At 41.3% G+C, this 21,312-nt stretch overlaps 1 protein-coding gene across 3 annotated transcripts in view; it reads right to left on the bottom strand.

Moving 5' to 3' along the window:
• Positions 1–20,869, bottom strand: part of DNAJC6 (DnaJ heat shock protein family (Hsp40) member C6) — a 158,703-nt gene extending 137,834 nt beyond the window's left edge. Inside the window, exon 1 of one of the 3 annotated variants that reach the window (XM_025395980.1) lies at positions 20,670–20,869. In XM_025395980.1, the coding sequence (XP_025251765.1) occupies positions 20,670–20,784 (115 nt within the window). In that variant the 5' untranslated portion in view covers positions 20,785–20,869. Of the gene's footprint in view, positions 1–10,351; positions 10,802–20,669 lie in introns of those variants that run through there. The other 2 variants (XM_025395988.1, XM_025395998.1) reach the window with 2 other exon arrangements.
• Between the last annotated feature and the right edge of the window lie 443 nt (positions 20,870–21,312).

Here is a 21,312-nt window from a genome sequence, read left to right as displayed (position 1 = left end):
AAAAACACAAAAATTAGCCAGGCATGGTGGTACATGCCTGTAATCCCAGCTACTCAGGAGGCTGAGGATCACCTGAACCCAGGAAGTGAAAGTGTTGCAGTGAGCCGGGATCGCATTGCAGCCTGGGCAACAGAGCGAGACTCTGTCTCAAAAAAAAAAAAATCTAATAGTAACTCTAGAACTGAAAAATATAAAACAAAATTAAGAAATTAATGATTCCGTAACAAGAAGTTACACACAGCAGAGAGAGCCAGTAAGCTCTAAGATACGCCAACAAAAAAGTAACAAAACTGAAAAAGAAAGAAAAGGGCTAAGTATACAGAAAATGAAGGAATATATGGGACAGGGTAAAAAGTTCTAACATAAAGGTACCTGGAGTCCCAGAAAGAGAAAAAGGAACAAAACACTGTTTGGAGAGATAATTGCAGAGAATTATGATAATTACAGAAAACCTCAAGCCGCACAGATTCAAGGACTGAAAACCCCAAGCAGGATAAATACAAGGAAAACCACACCTGGGACAAGTGTTGAAAACCAAATCAATTAAGAAAAGTCTTAACAGCAGCCAAAGAAAAAAGATGCAACACCAAATAACAACATAAGACTGACTGACAGCCTACTTTGAAAGGATGAAAACCAGAAGACAACAGGATAACATGTTTTAAAGTGCTGGGAGAACATCTGCTTCCCCAGAATTCTATACACCTAGTAAAATTAACCTTCAAAAGCAAAGACAAAATCAACTCATTTCCAGATCATAAAAACTGAGAATATTTGTTTCTAGCATATATGCACTACAAGAAATCCTAAAGGGAGTTTTTTTCATGCAAAAGGAAAAGATCCCAGAGGGAATACACAAAAAATCAGAAAGAAAAAAAAACAATGAATAGGGTAAACATGTGGGTAAATTTAAATGAATATTCCATAAAACAATCATTTTAGTGTCCTATGGGGCTTTAATAAATGTATAATTAAAACAAAATACAATAATAACACAAAAGGCAGAAAGTGAGGTGAGGGAGGAGATAGGGTAAATGGACCTAAAGTCTTCTAAGAGCATAACATTGTCTGAAACATGATTAAGTATAAGTAGCACTGGGGTAATCACTTGCACACGTGCGCAGGCACACACACACACACACACACAAAAGTCAAATGAAAACAAATGTGTAACGAATATGTGAGAAAGTTAAAAATAATGCTTGCTTAATCCAAAAGAAAGTGGTATATAAAACAGATGGGACACGAATAAGAAACAAGGAGTAACACGGTAGCTATAGCACTTAACATATCAGTAATTATATTAAATGGTTTAAATATTCAAACTAAAGACCATATTGTCAGATTAGATTTTTTAAAAATTCACTTACGGCCGCTTATAAAAGATATAGATTACATATATGGGCATAGAAAAAAGTAAAGTATAGGCTGGGCATGGTGGCTCACACCTGTAATCCCAGCACTTTGGGAGGCCAAGGTGAGCGGATTACCTGAGGTCAGGAGTTCGAGACCAGCCTGGCCAACATGGCAAAACCTCGTCTCTACTAAAAATACAAAAATTAGCTGGTTGTGGTGGCACGCACCTGTAGTCCCAGCTACTTGGGAGGCTGAGGCAGGAGAATTGCTTGAACCCAGGAGGCAGAGGATGCAGTGAGCCAAGATCACACCACTGCACTCCAGCCTGGGTGACAGAGCGAGACTCCTTCTCAAAAAAATATATACTAATAAAAAAAAAGAAAAAGTATACAAATGGGAAAATATCTACCATGTATCTATTAACCCAGTTGGTATAGCTACATTAATATCAAAAAGGTAGCTTATAAGGGAGTATTGCTCAAGATAAGGAAAGACATTTCATAATGAAGCTATAACAACTATAACTGTATATGGTATGCACCTAATAACAGAGCCACAGAATTAAGTAAAGCAAAAATTGGCAAATATAAAAGGAAAAACAGGCAAATCTAAAATTATAATGGAAGAGTTTGCCCTCTCTTGGGAACCAACAGAATGAGAAAAAAATTAGTGAGGACACAGAAGATTCGCACCTCGGGATTAACAAACTGAAATAATTAACATATGTAGAACATGGAACCAAACTATCTTAGTATGCACATTCTTTTAAGTACAACATATACATATAAAAATTGATCATACGAAGGGTCACAAAGCAAGTCTAAAACATTTCCAAGTCATCCAAAATATATTCTCTGACTACAGTCAGAGCAAGCTAGAAATCAATGGCAAAAAGAGAACTAGAAACTCCCCAACTGTTTAAAAATTAAAAAGTATGTTGTTACATTACCTTATGGGTCAAAAAAATCAAAAAGAAAAGTATAAAATATTTTAAACTAAATAATGAATATGACATAACAATACTTGCAGGTGGACACAAAAGCTATGCTTAAAGGCTATCATACATATAGCTTAAAGGATTTGTTTTTTCATTGAGACAGTCTTGCTGTGTCACCCAGGCTGGAATACAGTGGCATGATCTCAGCTCACTGCAACCTCCGCCTTCCAGGTTCAAGTAATTATCCTGTCTCAGCCTCCCGAGTAGCTGGGATTACAGGCACACGCCACCATGCCCAACTAATTCTTGTAATTTTTCAGTACAGACAGGGTTTCACGACACTGGCCAAGCTGGTCTCGAACTCCTGACCTTGTGATCCGCCTGCCTTGGACTCTCAAAGTGCTGGGATTACAGGTGTGAGCCACCATGCCTGGCCAGCTTAAAGGATATTAATGTGTAGCCTTAAATGAAAACAGTTTTAAAAAGAAAAGCTGAAAATCAAAGATACAAACTTCCATCTCAAAAAACTAAAAAAGAAGTCAAAAGTTATAGCCAAAGAGTGTAAGAGGAAATAATAAAGACAAAAGCAGGAACTCATGAGATGAAAAATAAACGTATAATACAAAAAATTAACGAAGTAAAAGATTACAGAGACTACTCAAATTTATAAGACCTTGACAATATTGCATCAAAATAAGTGAGAATTACCAGGACAATAAATAGAAATGCCCCTATCAGAAATAAAAAACAAGGACAAGAGCACACCACCTAAAAACTTTTTAAAGATCATAAGAGAATATAAGGCAAACCTTATGTGAAAATTCAGATGAAATGGACAAATTCCTAAAAAAACACAATTTATTAAAACACACACAAAAATAGGAAATCTGAACAGCATACACTATTAAAACAACTGAAGCGAGGCAGAGTGGCTCATGCCTATAAGCCCAACACTTTGGGAGGCCTAGGTGGCAGGATCACTTCAGGACAGGAGTTCAAGATCAGCCTGGGCAACATAGAGAGACCTCATCTTTACAAAAGTAAAATAAACAAATAAACAAACAAACATAGTTTAAAACCTTCCAAGAACAAAATTTCCAGGCCCAAATGGCTTCACCAGTGATTTTTTCCAGACATTTAAAGAATAATTCTAATCTCACAAAAATCTTCCAGGAATAGAGAAATAGGAAATACTTCCTAATTCATTTTACAAGGTCAACATATCTTTGATGCCAAAACGTGGCAAGGGCACCACAACAAAAGGAAATCACAGGTTAATCTCTCTCATGGACAAAGATAATCCTCAACAAAATATTAGCAAGTCAAATCCAGCAATATATAAAAAGATATCACAACCAAGTTGTTTGTTCCAAAAATGCAAAGTTGGTTTAACATTCAAGAATCACTGAAATTCACCATATTAACAGAATAAAATAATCATATAATTCACATAATACAGAAAAATATTTGTTAAAACTCAGAACTGATTCATGATAAAAACTTAGCACAGTAGGAATAGAAGGTAACTTCCTTAATCTAATTTTTTAAGTGTCCATATAAATCCCACATCAAATGTTGTACTTAATGGTGAAAATGTGATAGCTTTTCCCCTAAGATCAATAACAAGATAAGAATACTCACCATCACTGCTTCTATTCAACATTATAAGAGAGATCCTAGCTAGTACAATGAGACAAAGGGGAAAAAGTATAAGGATTGGAAAGAAGAAATAAAACTGTCATTATTTACAGAAAAATAAACGGTATACACAGTAAGCCCCCTAAAATCTAAAAACTATTGAAATTAATAAGTGAATTTAGCAAGGTCACTGAAATAAGGTCAACATACAAAATCAATGATATTTCTTTTTTTTTTTTTTTTTGAGATGGAGTCTCGGTCTGTTGCCCAGGCTGGAGTGTGCAGTGGTGTGATCTTGGCTCACTGCAATCTCCGTCTCCTGGTTCAAGCCATTCTCCCACCCAGCCTCCCGAGTAGCTAGGAATACAGGCACATGCCACCACACCCGGCTAAGTTTTTTTGTACTTTTAGTAGAGACAGGGTTTCACCATGTTGGCCAGGCTGGTCTCCAACTCCTGACCCCAAGTGTTCCGCCTGCCTCCACCTCCGAAAGTGCTAGGATTACAGGCATGAGCCACCACACCTGGCCTAATCAACCCTATTTCTACATCCCAGGAATAAACAATTAGAAAATGAAATTCTAAAGTGCCACAGAGAGTCAAATACCGTATGATCTCACTTGTATGTGGAATCTAAAAAAGCCAAACTTAACAGAATTAGAGAATCAAAAGGTGGTTACCAGAGGCTGGGAGGTGGGGACATGGGCAGGGAAAGGGGCAATGCTGATCAATAGGCGCAAAGTTACAGTTAGACAGAAGAATAAGTTTTGGTGTCCTATTGCACAGCACTGTGACTAGAGTTAATAATAATGTGTTGTATATTTCAAAATTACTAAAAGAGGATTTTAAATGTTCTCATCACGAAGAAATGATAAATATTTGAGGTGATAAATGTGCTAATCAGCCTGATTTGATCATTCCAAAATGTAGATCTCTGTATCAAAACATCACATGGTACCCCATAAATAGTTACTGTCAAGTCAAAAATAAAAATCAAAAATTAATAATGTTAAGTTGATTAAAAAAAAAAAAAAAAACAAGGTCAAAACTTGAGACTGGTGGTGCCCTCAACAGTTACGCTAGGAAGATTGTCCTGCTGAGAGAACATAAATAAAACGTTTTTTAAAAATTTGCCAGGTGAGGTGGCTCACACCTGTAATCCCAGCACTTTGGGATGCCAAAAGTGGCAGATCACTTGAGGTCAGGAGTTGGTGATCAGCCTGGCCAACATGGTGAAACGCTGTTTCTACTAAAAATACAAAAATTAGCTGGGTGTGGTGGTGTGCACCTGTAATCCCAGCTACTAGGGAGGCTGAGGCAGGAGAATTGCTTAAACCTGGAAGGTGGACGTTGCAGTGAGCCAAGATCACCACTGCACTCCTGCCTGAGTGACAGAGCAAGACTCCGTCTCAAAAATAATAATAATAAAATAAAAAATAAAAATGTAAGTGGCAGTTAACAATAGCATAAAAATAATCAATGACCAGTGATATCACTTTTAGAAGATTTATAACCCTTTTAACCCAGTATATCTGCCCTTTAAAGAGGGTAGTTTACACTCAGCTCCATCTCATTGTTGCAGACTGCTCTAATCTTTATTAAAGAAGCCATAAATACCTTATTGAACCTATAGTCTCCAAAAGTTTTAATGTTGGTTCGAATTATTTTAAAATGTTCAGGGGTAAAAATCAAATCATTTTGTAAACTCTGAGTAACACAGATACATATAAATATAAAAATATTTTGTATTTTCTTGTTTAGTATCTCAAAATGAAATTTAAAGATGAAATAACCAACCTAACACAAAATTAAACTATACATATGTGTATATATATATGTTTCAACTGTAATGTAAAAGAGAAGCGAAATAAGTTATTTACAGTAAAGCAACATGGATTTCAATACACAAATGCTCAGACAAGACTATATTGGAAAACATAATTAAGTAGGTAGCTACTTGCATCTGTATACAGATTTTATGATTCAGGTGTGTTATATTGGTGTCTAAAACACAAGTGGCATTGCTTCGGGTAAGTGATTTCCTGAACAAAATTCAGTATAATCTTCCTTAGATTTACACAGCATTTTTAATCCTGGAAGTTTCAGTGTATAGTGAAACCAATTTATGATCTAAGCCCAAAAAAGTATAGAAGGTTTTCACCTACATCTTCGGCAAAACGTTTGAAAATTGCCCAGGACATGAGCTAATTCATCATTGAATGGAGCAGTCCAGAACACTGGAAGGCACTATCATTTCTAGTTTCTGCCAATGAATGCTACTAGTGCCCCTCAATCATATGACCATCAAATAACACACCTGCAGATTTCCAGTGTGTCCCCCAAAAAGCAATACCACACCCATTCATTACCACTGGCATAGACCAGTCTCTAATCCCAGCTTAACCACATGCTACCCTTGAAGCTCTGAGAAGTCACTCGGTCATTTACAGATCACCCCAGCTAAAGTATCATTTCACCAACTCACCCAGTTACAAGCAACAGTGACAAAAATCCTTGAATTTGAGTTTTCTCTAAAAGTATCAAAGTCATCATGATGTTTAAGAAAAATCACTTCTTAAAAATTTATTTATACTTATTTTGAATTACAGATTAGAGCATGAACACCACACTATTTTTTAATATTTAGATCCTAAAAGTCTGAATCTGACTCTGCTCAAACCCAATTAGATTTTGTAATAACTTCCAGTGAAAAGCTGTCTCAGGAACCATTGGCATAGACAACTTTTTTTTTTTTTTGGATACAGGGTCTTACTTTGTCGCCCAGGCTGGAGTGCAGTCTTGCTATCTCAGCTCACCGCAACCTCTGCCTCCCAGGTTCAAGCGATTCTCTTGCCTCAGGCTGCTGAATAGTTGGGATTACAGGCGTCTGCCACCACACGCGGCTCATTTTTGTATTTTTAGTAGAGACGGGGTTTCACCATGTTGGCCAGGCTGGTCTTGAACTCCTGACCTCAAGTGATCCGCCACCTCAGCCTCCCAAAGTGCTGGGATTACAGGCGTGAGCCTCCGCGCCCAGTCATGACAACTTTTAAATCCTACTATTAAAATGTTATGTGTAACTTTGTTTGCTAAACAAATGCCATGTTTGCCATTTTTAAATAAAATCTAGAAAAATAACAGAAAAACTGGAATGAGAACTATTTTCTTTGACCTCTTATAGACCAAAAAAAAAAATTTCACCCAAATTTTCAGTCTTCATTCTTATTATTTTGTACCTCCGCCTCTAAGACCTTGCTGCATAACATACTCAAAGAACTTAGTAAAAAGAAAATTTGGAGCTGAATTTGAAGATTTAAAATATCTGTTTTCCAAATAAAAACAACCTAAAACATCAGTCAAAAGTCATCATTTTCTAGGGTTCACATCTCCCTTTTTATATAGGTAAGTTAATTCTAAAAATGTTGAGAATTTTATTAAAAACTGTAATTTTACAGAGTACAGGGCTACTTATTTTCAAGTACTTGCCTACCATGTGAATGGTTTTGGAGATTAAAAAAAGACCTGGTTTTGAATCATGGCTCTGCCATTAACTAGCTATGTATCCCTGTACAAAATTCTTAATCCATTTCTTCAAAATAAAATACCACCTACCTTGCAGTGTTGTGACAATATGTAAAGCACCTCCCAGAGAGCTTTTCACATAACAGTTGTTCATTAAATAGGAGCTATAGTTGTTATTATTATAATTAGCTGTCATGTTTGCCAATATCTACTTATTAACTCACTCAACTATTTTCTTTTCAGCTGCCTTATACTTAATTTCTTTTTCCTGGCTTGCAAAACATTTTGAGATATGCTGGATCAATGTTACACAATGACTTTTGTATTAAAAACCTCATTGAATTGTCCTAAGACAAACTAAAAAGATGGAAAGGGCAGGCAGGCAGTTTTTAAGCCACAAGTCAACATTTACTGAACCACTCATGTGATGGTAGCTCTCCATTTTAGAGATAAAGAAACTGAGACCCAAAGAAATAAAGAGTCCTGTCCTAGGTCACAAATGAATTATAACTGAACAAGCCAGAGTGTACCAATCTTAACTCCAAACCCGAGGCTCTTTCCAGTACAAAGTAAAATAAAAATTTTAAATACTGGTCAGACACGGTGGCTCACGCCTGAAAGTAATTCCAGCACTTTGGGAAGCCGAGGCAGATGGATAGCCTGCGGTCTGGAGTCGGAGACCAGCCTGGCCAACATGGTGAAACCCCGTCTCTGCTAAAAATACAAAAATTAACCGGCCATGGTGGCATGCGCCTGTAATCCCAGCTACTTGGGAGGCTGAGGCAGGAGAATCGCTTGAACCTGGGAGGCAGAGATTGCAGTGAGCGGAGATCGCACCATTGCACTCCCACCTGGGCAACAGGGCATGACTCTGTCTCAAAAAAAAAATTCTAAATACCAATTCTCCTTTAAAAAAAAGTCCGGGGATCTGAGCTTAAAACACACTGATACACTGAGAAACCAGGAGTGTTTCCATTTCAAACAATGTTGAATATTAACCTTAACCTGAGCCTCCAATTCAGGCAGCTTTAATTTTTTTTCTAAATCATGTCCATGGCCTAGCATGACTTGGCAAATAAGCAATTTTTTTTTCTCTCCAATAAACCCTTTCTCCAACCACTGAAAACAACAAAGGAAAAACCAACATTCTTCCTAGAGTTAATTTTAAAATACTTCGATTTCACACACAGGTAATACCTACTCGTAAATGCTGGCTTAGAAACAAGAGTGAACAGGTCCTCTTCTCGCTTACTAGGCCCATGCATAGCTGTTTTCTTCCCCACTAAGGCTGCTTCATTAAAATGTAAACGTCAAAACCACATAGATCAATACGTGGATGTGAATGATCCAGAGCCTATGAGATGTTAATACAAACACCACTACCTGGCCCTTTTGAAAGCCTCAATTATGGAAAGTGGGATTGTTTAAGAGCCTTCATTACAGTTTCATAGATTAAAATACCATTCTCTCCATTGGCATTAGGTTGTGAGTGGGCTTTTTTTTTTTCCTTCTTTTTCTAACGTTGAATATGTATACATCATTGCCCACCACCAGGAGGGGATTCCTATAACTAGGCAGAGACGGTGGCAGGCTCCCGAGGACTGGAGAAGGCCAAGACCGGCGGCGCTGCGCGCAGAGAGCTTTGGGGCCTCCGTTGTTGCACCGCTCACCCAAAGAACTTAGCTCGGTGCCGGGAGGGTCGCTGCGCGAAACCTGCCCGCGGGGCTGCGTGCCAGCCCCCACCTGCCCACCCAAGCCCCCAAGCCCCCAAGCCCCCCAAGCCCAAAGGGAAAGCGCCGGGGCCTCCTTAAAACCCAGCGCACTCGAAGCGCAGTCTGCTGCGCAGCGGCTCGCACGGAAACCGGGTGAAAAGAAAGGGGGGCCGGCGAACCCGAAAATTAGCGTTCCGGAAGCAGCGGCCCGGCACCGCCGCGCGGAGACAGCGTCCTCCGCCCGGGCGACAGCGCGAGCGCTCTCCCCCGGGCGCGCGGCCCCTCTGCGCCCTTCCTGGGCACGCGGGCCAGGAGCACGACCAGCTCAATAGGAAGGAAGGGCTCTCCCCGGAAACGGGATCGGGGAACACGTGTAGCCTCCGGAGACCTAAGGGTCCATCGCTCCTCCCCCAAATGCGGCAGAAAATTTAAGGAGCCTCCGAATTTAAAACCCCAGAATCCTCCAGAATGCTTGTTGTTGCACTTAAAATTTGGTTGGCTCATTTTTCAGTGAGCCCTTTCCTTTTTTGAGTTTTTATTTAAATCGGTTTCTCTCTTCCCCCATCCCCCCCACAACAGAATTAGAGTGTTGGGAGGTGAGGGGGAGGTAAGGAGTGGAGGCTGATGGAGTGGGGGTAGTTCACATCCCAACATTTCTCTGCAAGATAAACAGTTCTGAAGGTCAGCGACGGCTCCCCATGGAGCGCTCCTAAAAAGATTAATGTTCATTAAAGGATTCTCCGTCAGCGTTTACCTTGAGAACCCAAACTGTTTTAAGTCCCAAGTATTTCAGATATTCCAATTCTAATAATGTATTGAAAACCTGTATATTCATTATTAACTATTGTGAACACCCCCAAAATAAAATTATCAAAAATCTGGGAGCTAGTCTAAGGAAATCTGTGAAAGCTGTGTTACTCAGCCAAGATTAAATGAAGAATGCAAAAATAGAGTTATATTTAGTACTACAAAAATGGAAAGCTGAATGACACAATATTTGGAAACTAGAAGCTAGTCATTTTTTAAAGTCATCATATTTATTATATAACTAGAATGTTAATATAGGCACGGTAATTTTAAACTAGTCATTAATACAAACTAAATATGTCTGTGGAGTGACATCGCATCCCTAGGATCTTTTAGCCTTTAGCCCTCTCTTAGCCATCCTTCTGCAGTCCGCCCCTTACCTTTATTTTCAGAATCTTTCATTCTCTGCTTCCTCCCTCTGCTGCAAATGAGCAGGAAAGTCCGTCTGATTCTGCAACCCTGACTTTTGATTTGTCATTCACAGTCAGCGGTCTCGGGGGCGAAGTCTCTCAACGGAGAAGCACTCGGGCTATGATAATTGCATGCAAGTCGGTGTGCGGGGTTATAATTTTGCTTATACTGGAGCGGAAAGGATGGGGATGAAGGCAGACGTAAACACAAATTCCAAAACATGGCATGGAACCGGATCTGGAGCCGAGGTTTGCCTTTCCTTCCCTCAGGATAGGGAACCAACTGTTTAGCGCCTCCTCATCTCTGAATTGAAAGGGGAATGTCTGTGTCATGCACCAGGTTTATTTTCAGATGGTAAGTCAGCTTTGGAGGAGGATTAAGAGCCCTGTACTTTCATTCATTCATTCAACATTTATTTTACCTCTGTGGACCAGGCTGTATGCTAAGTACTGGGGATACAACAATGCACAGGACCAGCCCTCGGTCCTCAAGCTGCTCACAGGCGTTATAGTACAGAGGCATACAGTGCAATATAATGGCCTGTGTCTGCTGCATGGACACAGGTTATTGAACCAATTTCACCCAGGCCTAAGTTGATACTCAAGGAGGCTTTAGTGACTGGTTGTAAGCCACTGAGTGGCAGACTAGGAATAGGCATGAGGATACCAAACCATAAGACCCCTCTGTTGGAGAGGAAGGAGGATTCAAGTAAATCTTTCAGTCATTCAGTTCACTTACTCTAAATCATTCCACAGCTCAGATTCATTCATTCATTCCTTCAATCATTTATTCAACACATGGTTATTTGTGCCAGGCACTATTCCACCTGTTAGGGTTTCAGGTCCCTGCCTTCTTGGCTATTGCACTCTGGTGCAAGGATTCAGACAGGTAATGTAGACATATAATAAATGGCAATAAATGTTGTGAAGAAAAATGAAACATGGTAATGAAGTAACAGGGGTGCCATTTTAGGTAGGGTGGCCAAGGGAGGTGCCATTTTACTTGTTTTATGGAAAATGGGTAAGAGTCATCACAGTCTCTTCCAAATGGCTTCACTCAGAAACTGTTCTTTAAGTTCTGAACCCTCCCAATCTCCTCTGCTTCATGCATACTCACTGATGGATGGTGTTTATTCCCCATGATACAGATTGGTAAACTGGTAGCCAGAAAGACTAACTGACTCAAATACATAACGAAATTGGAAGAAGAGCAACAGAAAGGAATACATCTTCCTGTTACTCTCAACCTCAGAAATTACTGAGTTAAATGCAATATTGATATTAAAAATTTGCGGGACTAGACATTAAAAGGGTTGAAGACCTATCTCTACCATCTCTACCTTTTATTAACTGAGTAGTGTAGGGCAAGTGACAGAACCTCTCTGGCATGAGTTTTCTCATCTGTAAAGTGGGAATAATCATAGCTGTCCTATATGTGTACTGGGTTGTTCATATCATTAAAAGGGAGAACAGAACTTTGTAAACAAAACACTAAATAAATGTAGGGTATAATTACCAACTGCTTGGGCACATTTACAAGGACTAATTGTCAGTGTTCACCTGTTCATTACTGCAACCCGAGAGTCAAATATAGCTATAATGTGAGAGCTTTCATGGCTATTAGGGGGCCTTGAGTTGACTTCTCGTTGCCACAACTGGAAGACTCCCTGAAAGCTTTGGGAACTTTAAGTATTTGTTTTTGGTTCCATCTTTCCTTGGCAGTGGATAATATCTTTCTGCTGTCTTTGACAACTTAAGACCAATAAGGAAAATCTGCCTTCATTACAACTCCTTACCGGCCACCAAATGAGACATTGGCTAAACCACATCAGAGAAACTGGCATCTTTATCTCCAAGGACCAAGTCCAGGATAGCCAAAATGTGCCCAAGAGGAGCACTTTGGGGGACTGAGAAGGTGAGGGAGTAGGTGGTGAGAAGCCATCATTCATACACTCTTTTATTCAATAATATTCATGGTACCAGCACTGCTGTGAACACTAGGAATGACACAGTGCTGAACAAAACATTCTCTGTCCTCAGGAGCCTGTGGTCTCAGGTCAAGAGGCTTCCACTAGATATGCCAATTTCCCAAAGTAGGCAAAAAAACGCCAAGGCGTGGGTTTGAATAGTAGGGCAAAAGCTCCAAAGCAAAAGAGGACTGGGAGAGGTGGCTGATGCCTGTAATCCCAGCACTTTAGGAGGCCAAGGTGGTAGGATTGCTTGAGGTCAGGAGTTCAAAACCAGCCTGGGCAACATAGTGAGACCCTGTCTCTACGAAAAAAATTTTTTAGTTTGCTGGGCATGATGGCATGAGCCTGTGGTCCAGCTACTTGGGAGGCTGAGATGGGAGGATGCTTGAGTCTGGGAGGTCAAGGCTGCAGTGAGCCATGGGCAACAGAGCAAGAAAGACCCTGGGTGACAGACCAGACTGTGTCTCAAAAAATAAATAAAATAAAGCGTAAGAGAATGGATTCAAACATGGGCCCTGCCATGTACCAGCCCCTGGAATATAAGCTGAGACAAGTTGCTGCACCTCTCTTAAGTTTCCATTTTCTGATCTGCAGGATGGAGGCGATAATGGTACCCATCTTCCACAGCTGGGTGAGGCTCAAACAAGTTAATACGTTTAAGGTTCATAGCACAAAGCCTGACACATAAAGGCTCCATAAATGCTGTAAGATGAGTAGTATTACCTTGTAACTGGGTCAAGTTTACTCCCCTAAGCTTCAGTTTCCTCATAAAATATGGAAAATAATAACTAGTTTGTAGGATTATTGTGAGAATTACATATGAAGAAGAATATGAAGTCGTTGGCATAAAGGAATAAAGGAATAACCAATCACCAACCACCCTCACTCCAGGCCCTTTTTAAAATTTTTTTTATTTTTAATTTTTGTGGGTACATAGTAGGTATATATATTTATGAGGTACATGAGAAATTTTGATACAGGCATGCCACGTGTAATAATCACATCATGGAATATGGAGTATCCATCCCCTCAAGCATTTATCCTTTGTGTTACAGACAATCCAATTATACTCTTTCAGTTATTTTAACATGTATAATTAAATCATTATTGACTGTAGTCACCTTGTTGTGCTATCAAATACTAGGTCTTATTCATTCTTTCTAACTATTCCAGGCCCTTTTTAATAAAGAAGGCTCCCCAAACCAAAATTTTAAAAAGACCAATGCTAGGAGTAGAAAGGAAGTAGAAGAAGGGAAGGAAGACACCCATTTATATTGCAAAAGGAAGTAATAATGTTTTCAAAAGTGTAGTCATTTCTAGGGGTATTTGCATTGTACCCAACATTGTATTTTGAAAAGTTTCAAACACACCAAAAAGTTGAAAGAATTATTCAGTGGGCCCCATATCCAAGTACATTTGGGTATATTTGCTTCATCACATGTGTCTGTTTCTCTATCCAACTTTAATTGATCTTTTTTCTCCTTAAGTTGAAAGAGGTTTGAAGGCCTCATCAAATATAAAGAGCCTTTATTTTCCCTCCTGATGCAGTATTTCCAGAAGCACAGGCCTCCTGATTCGTGGCTATTCCAAGCAGAGCTGGGTGAACTCTCAGAAGTCTTGTCATGTCACACAGTAAATCTCAAGGCCACACCCAGTTAAGGACAAGGATGGAGTCTAGAGCTTTCCACAACAAGGCAATATCTCTGTCAGACCCCAAGCTTCAGATAAACTGGTACTGAGGATGATTAGAAACAGCCACTAATGAACAAGATGCTCTATCTCAAAAACTGGGTTTAGGAAAAGCTTCAGGCAGGCTCTGCTGGCCACTAAGTCCCTTGACAACCCTGCACATCCTTGCCTTGTTAGATGCCACTCTGAGTCACTAAACCAGTGACTAATGCTCAGCAAGCGAGGCCATCTTGAGAGCTAAACTGAAGGGAATTTTCAAGAACAACGAGTGAAACCCTGAATTGAAAGGGAATAAGGCTTTTTATTGTCCGAGCAAAACAAAAATGAAAGGAAAAAAAACACTGCTGTCATACTGTGGATTAAACTTTCCCAGCTGCAAATTTTACTCTGAGGAAACACTGGGCACCAAAAAAAAAATAAGTAAATTTAAAAAAAAAAAAAAAGCTTTTACATGCCCTTGGAATTTTTGAGGCATTTTAATTCTTGATTAGTTGATAGGTAAGCAGAGACCTAGAACACATGTCCCAAATTAGGCAGATGAAATGATCTTTCAATGACTTGTCTAGAGCTTCTGCTTGCTTAGTCATTCATTCCCAAAGAGTAGCTTTACCTGCAACCCCACACTCGGTCTTCCTGCACCCAGCCAAGCTTCTGTCTGGCTTGCTCAGAGCACCCAAATGGCCAGAAAAGAGGTGAGAAGGAAAAAGAAAATGTGCTTACTGCGGGGAGGGGGTAGATGTTTAGGATTAGGGCTAGCCACAGAGAAGAGGGCAGCATGGGTTATATGGAGTACCTATTATATGCCAAGCTATTTTCTTATCATCATCATCATACATTTGTTGAGAACTTACTATTTGGCAAGCATTGTCTTTAATGCAAGGACTCAGAGCAGACCTCCAGGGTTTGAATCCCAGCTTACTAGTTGTATAACTTTGGAAATGTTACTGAACCTCTCTCTGCTTCAGTTTTTCTTATGTGTAAAATGAAAGCTGTAAAACAGGATTATTATAAGAATAAAATAAAATCATACACAATCTTTAAGACAGTGGCTGGCACATAGTGTGACAAAAGCAATGCACACGTTAACTCTTGCCATTCGTTTTATTAGATGAGAAAAACGAGGCAGAGAGGCAAGAAGACTTGCCAAAGGAGACACATAGCTAAACATAGCAAAGTCCAGAATCGTCATGTCATTTATTTCTCACACAGTCCTGTGAGGGAAATGGGAAGGAAAGGAGAGTAGCTTCACCTGCAACACCACACTCGGCCTTCCTTTTATTGGTAAGAGTTTGGAAACCCAAGACGGTCTAGTAATTTACACGTCACAAGTTGGCAAGTAGGAGAGTTGAGATTTAAACCCACATTTGCTGACTGTAAAACCCTTGCTCATCCTACTAGGTCAGTGGTTCTCAACCTTTAGCATGTGTCAGAATTACTGCAGAGTTTATTAAAACACATTTCCAGGTCCCAGCCTCCTATCCCTCCCCATCCTCCCATCCTCCCACCCCTCAGTTTGTGATTTGGTAGCTCTGAGAGGGGGCCTAGAATTTGCATTTCTAACAAGATCCTGAGTGATGTTGATGCTGCTGGTCTCATGCTGCTGGTCTAGAAACCAAGCTTGGAGAACCACGGCTCTCTACAATCATGCACCTGTATGCAGAACAGGTGGTAGGAGGAGAGCCAGAGCCACAGACCCAAAGATTGTGGGTCAGTAAGGTTTTCCCACTCTGACAAAGTGTTGGTTACTTCCCATAGCCTGGCTAATAAACCTTGTATTTACACAGCCCTTTCATTTTTATGGTCTCATTTGATCTCTCTAATATCCTTAGGAATAGCCTAGGTAGGGATCATGACTTCCATTCAATGTGGCTTGTTTTTAGGGACATATGGCTAGACAATGGCAGTGAGAGAATAAACCACTGATCAACGTGACAGAAATTCTGTCCTTTTCTCCAAGTAAATTGTTCTGGAAAATACTATCTACTGATGGACAATGACTCTAGTTCCAACCTGTGTCTTCCCAGAGAATACCATAGCTCAGGAAAGGGCTCCTCGCCCGCCACAGGGTTTAGAGGAAGGAATTTCTGGTGGGAGGAACTCAAGGCCGGTTATCTACCATAATTTCAAGGGCTAGAGAAGTCTACTGCTCATAAAATGCTTTCCTCATTTGCTCCCTTTTCTATAACTTACAAACTTTGATATTTGAGTAAAATGGTTTTCTGGAATGGATGGAAGCATTTGGAGGGTTAATTTCAATTCAGCACAGCTTGTTCATTTAGAACTACTGGCATAATTAAGTATATTTTTAAAAGTTGTTTAGACCTCTAAACCAACAAATAATTCATATCCAGAATATTTAAAGAATTCCTAAAATGGATAAGAAAAAAAAAAAAACACCAAGTTAAAGAAATGAGAAAGACATCAATAGGCCTTTCACAAAGGTTCACACAAGAATGGCCAATATTCATGTGAAAAGATACTCAGCTTCATTATTTGTCAAGAAAATTCAATATAAAACAACATGGAATACCATTTCATACCCATCAAATTAGCAAGCATTTAAAAGTCTGACCATATTCAGTAAGGAATCAGGGAGCTTATACACAGTTGGCAGAAACTGAATTCGCACAAATATACAAAGGTCAACTTGGCAATAGCTCTCAAAATCAAAAAAATATATATACAGTTTGATGCAGTAATTGTCCCTTTAGATAGTTATGCTAAACTTTTAGTGACAAATGTTCAGAGTGTAAATTTCAGAGCCATTCTCTTTGGAAATATATAAAAATTGAAGGAATCTTTCATTCCAGACATATTTATTGAATGTCTGCTATGTTCAGGACACAGTATTAGGATGAAAAGATGACAGGAATCCTTAGAAGCTATGTTCCTTCACCCCTGCAGCCTCCTGATGAAAAAGAAGAAGGTGGCAGAAAGAAGGACCTTCTGGTTGACGCAGAAGGGTTAACTACCCCAAAAAAGCCTCCAGCTGTGGTTGCTTCCTAGAGTGCACTGAACTTTTAACCGTATTTTGAGTGTGATCATATGGTTGACAATCTAGATTAAGCATTAATCTAGACTAACAGCAGTCTGGACTATTATGAAACTCTACACTATTATTAGTCTATACTAACAATAGTATACGAATAGTAGTCTAGATTTTCAGCCATATTAATATTATGGTTTTCTAATAATTTCTAGACTTTTCTAGGTTTTCTAGACTATTTTCTAAGAATAGTCTACATTTTCAACCATATTAATATTAGGTTTTGTTTTATTAATATGAATACATATAATAGTAAACCTAATATTAATAAAAATAACCAGCCCTTTGTGAACCTCTATGTACCAGAAGTGCATTTAATCATCACAGTTACATGACATAGGAATTGTCATCCTCATTCTTCAGATAATATATAACTCCATTTTTGAAAGACTAGGACATTGTCTAATATCACACAGCTTATTAATGTGCCATTTATGAGTGGCAGATTCAAATAGTAGCCTGTCTGACATCAAAGCATATGATTCTAGATACCCAAAGTGATGTTAACATCATCATAAGAAATTCAGGTTAACTTTAAAAAATCAAATAAAATTGAAATATAGATTTCTTTTATTATATAATATTTATTCATTTTACTTCCCTCTTCTATGAGTATAGCTATTGAAACATGTTTTTTCATGTATGGAGGGAGATGTGGCAGAAAGGATGTTGTATAGACAGGCCTGAATCTGCCACTCACCAGTCACATGACCTCCAGCATATCACTTGGTGTCTCTTGCTTCACCTTCCTTTATATATAAAATGGGGGAAATACATAACATCTGCCCTCTCTCCTTCCAGGGGTATTGTCAAGATCTAAACAAAAGCCTGCAGTTGAACTATTCTTTAAGATGTCAAGTATCATGTAACATTAGATATTAGAATGGCTTTATACCCAGGGCTTATGAGGAAAGGGGAAGATAGATAGTAGAGGAATGTAGTGAGCAGCCAAGATCCTATCTAAGACGAGAGGTGTGGGATGGCAATGAGCCCTGGGAAGCTGTGAGTAAACGCTAGGTCAGGAACACAGAAGCAGAGATGGTTTTTTAGGCACTACAGATCTGGTTTCAAAAATTATAAAACTAATGCAGGAACAGAAAACCAAACACCAGTTGTTCTCACTTATAAGTGGGAGCTGAACAATGAGAACACATGGACACAGGGAAGGGACCAACACACACTAGGGCCCGTGGTGGTGAGGGCAGGGGAGGGAGAGCATCAGGAAGAATAGCTAATGCATGCTGGGCTTAATACCTAAGTGAAGGGTTGATAGGTGCAGCAAACCACCTTGGCACACCTTTACCTATGTAACAAACCTGAACATCCTGTATGTGTATCCCAGAACAAATATTTTAAAAATTAAAATAAAAATTATAAGACTAGAACACTTATTCTAACCCAAGTTACTACAGTGGCAATATTCATTTATTCCTCTTTTGTAAGCATTCACACAACATCTGGAATAACACTATGCATGTAATTATCACTCAAGGGATACTTGTTGCAATCATCGATTTCATTTAAGCTCATGAAAGAAGTGGTCAGCCTTCCGCCCTATTTAGTTTCAGCAATAGTTCTTTTTGTTTGTTTGTTTGAGACAGAATCTCACTCTGTGACCTAGGCTGGAGTGCAGTGGTGCAATCTCAGCTCACTGCAGCCTCTGCCTCTTGGGTTCAAGCGATTTTCCTGCCTCAGCCTCCCAGGTAGCTGAGACTACAGGTGTACGCCACCACACCCAGCTAATTTTTGTATTTTTAATAGAGACGGGGTTTCACCACCGTGGCCAGGCTGGTCTCGAACTCCTGACCTTAAGTGATCTGTCCGCCTCGCCTCCCAAAGTGCTGGGATTACAGGATTGAGCCCCCGCACCCGGCCTCAGCAATAGTTCTTGATGACAGTACGGAACGAATTTTATTGGTGCACTGACTTAAAAAAAGTAAGAACACATACTTGGAAGCCGGCAAGATGACAATGACAAGCTGCAGAGTCTCCCTAACAACCACCAATAGAAAAGCTTGTTTTTAATGCAATAAATAAATAGTTGAAAGATAATTATTGCTGGTCATTTTCAAATTTATTTTTATAATGCTTACTAGGTACTAACACTTTGTAACTACTAACTCGTTTAATTCATTAATTTATTTAATCCTCAAAACACCAGGAGTGGGTGAGGGGACTATATCGATGGCAGGGTCCTGGTGCAGTCTGGCTCTGCCCTGCATCTGGTCGGCCATTTTAGAAATAAGGCATGTCAACCCCTCAGAGGAAGGATCCTCAGACGATGGAAACAGACAAAAAGGACAAGACAAGACACATTTATAAGCAGTATCTACACAGTACCAAGCCCTGCACTTAGCCTGGTGGGGGATGCAAAGATGAAATGGATGAGAATGTGGAATCTTTAATACCAGATGAACAGTGACAAACGCTCTACAGGTGACGAAATGCTAAAGGAGGGGTTACAGGTGGCAGGAACCCCAAAGATTTCAGGGAAGAGACTGCATTTGTGCTAGTCTTGGCAGGAGGGTAGGAATCCGGCAGGCTGAGATGCGGGCATGGATACTGCAGAGAAAAGCCGGGAACCAGCAGATCAGGTCACTTCCCTGCTTAGCACACTTCAGTGTTTTTTCCCAGCTCATGTTGAATAAAATCTGAACTCCTCCTCATGTTCTGCCCAGACCTCATCCGGGCCCTGCATCCCTCACTTTCTCCTTGCTCAGTTCAGGCACTCTGGGAACCTTTTCACTTGCTATTCTCTATTACTCGGCTCCACGCTGGAGTAACTCCTCGTCAGTCCTCGGGTCTCCGCTAACTTGCAGTGCTTCGGAGAGGCCTTCCCAGTCCGCCTGCCACGGAAACTCGGGCCCCCTGCCTTTTTTCCTCTCTCAGCAGACTATCTGATTCCCTCCAAGCACACATAGCAATGTGTACCGGGCTTTCTCTGTTTTGCGTGTGTAATGTCTGTCTTCCTCTCTCGAAGCAGTTCCACAAGCCCTTGCCCATCGTGTTCTCCTCCGATCAAGGCAGATGGAGGGGCTCCATAAAAATTGTGGAATGAATGAATGGAGTGAGTCAGTGATTGGCTGTGAGTTGAGGCCCTGGCGAGGACAGGACTGAGTGTGCTAGGAAATAGTTTATCGCGGCGAGAGCTTCGAGATCACCGCAGGCAGGTAGAAAGGAGGTGGGTACAGGGCAGGAGGACCTTAAAGGGACCCTCGGGTTCGGATTCATTCCCCCAAAGGGCACTGCATTGCAGGCGCCAGGCCAGGTGCGGGGCGGGGACAAGCTAACCTCAGTGAAGCTGTGTCGCCGCGCCACCGTGGCTTCCCTGTGTCCAGAGCCAAAGCAACAACCAGGGGCTAGGGGAAAGGAGACTGTGCCGAGACAAAACCCTGCGCTTCCCCAGTGGTGCGCTTCCCCAGCGGTCCCCGTCCCCGCGGCCAAGGGTCGGGTTCGGGGGTCGCCTAGGCATCCAGGCTCCCGGGGCCGAGAACGCGGCCCGAGAGACCGCCGGGGACCGCCCCGCCGCCGCGGCGCCCCTGCCTCAGGGTAACAGGTCCCGACCGGCCGCGCCCACACTCACCCTGCCCCGCCTGGCGAGCTGAGCGCGGCCTCCACAGCCGCCGGGTCGCCTTCCACGGCCGCCGCAAGGAAAACAGCTTCCGGCTCTTCTGGCCTCCCTTCTCAGTGGCGCCCATCGGTGCGCCGCGCCCTCCCCCGCCGCCGCCGCCCGAGCCGAGCGCCACCGCTCGCCGCCGCCGCCGCGCGTCTGCCAGGTGCCGGGCCGCTGCCGGGAGACGCGCGCCGGGGGCGGAGCTTAGGGCCTGGAGCCGTGGCTGGCGCGGACCGGGGAGGCGTCCCCGCCCGGCCCACACGGCGGCGCCTGGCGCCCGAGGCGTGGGGGTGAGCGCGGGCCCGCGCCCCTCACTCGGGAGGCACAGTTAGCACCCTTAATTAATACAGAAGTCCTGGGGGGCGCTCACCCATTTTATCTTCCAGTTACAAACCATACACTCCACGCTCCCGGAGGGTAAGGCATCTGCCCACAATCACACAGCGCTAAAGAAATTCCAGAGCCCTAGGCTCTGACGATGTTTACTCACACCGTGCTACCACCTCAGAATGAAACAACATCACGTTAGAAAGTGGTTTTAATTCTGACAGATATTCCTGTTTTCCTAATACAAGGGATTACTAGTCACCCATGATTTTTTGAGAACCTGTTC

This window comes from Theropithecus gelada, chromosome 1 (genome assembly GCF_003255815.1).
Source record: "Theropithecus gelada isolate Dixy chromosome 1, Tgel_1.0, whole genome shotgun sequence".
Taxonomy (NCBI): Eukaryota; Metazoa; Chordata; class Mammalia; order Primates; family Cercopithecidae; genus Theropithecus; species Theropithecus gelada.
The sequence above is the reverse complement of the archived record's forward strand: the minus strand, read 5'-3'. Positions and strand labels throughout refer to the sequence as shown.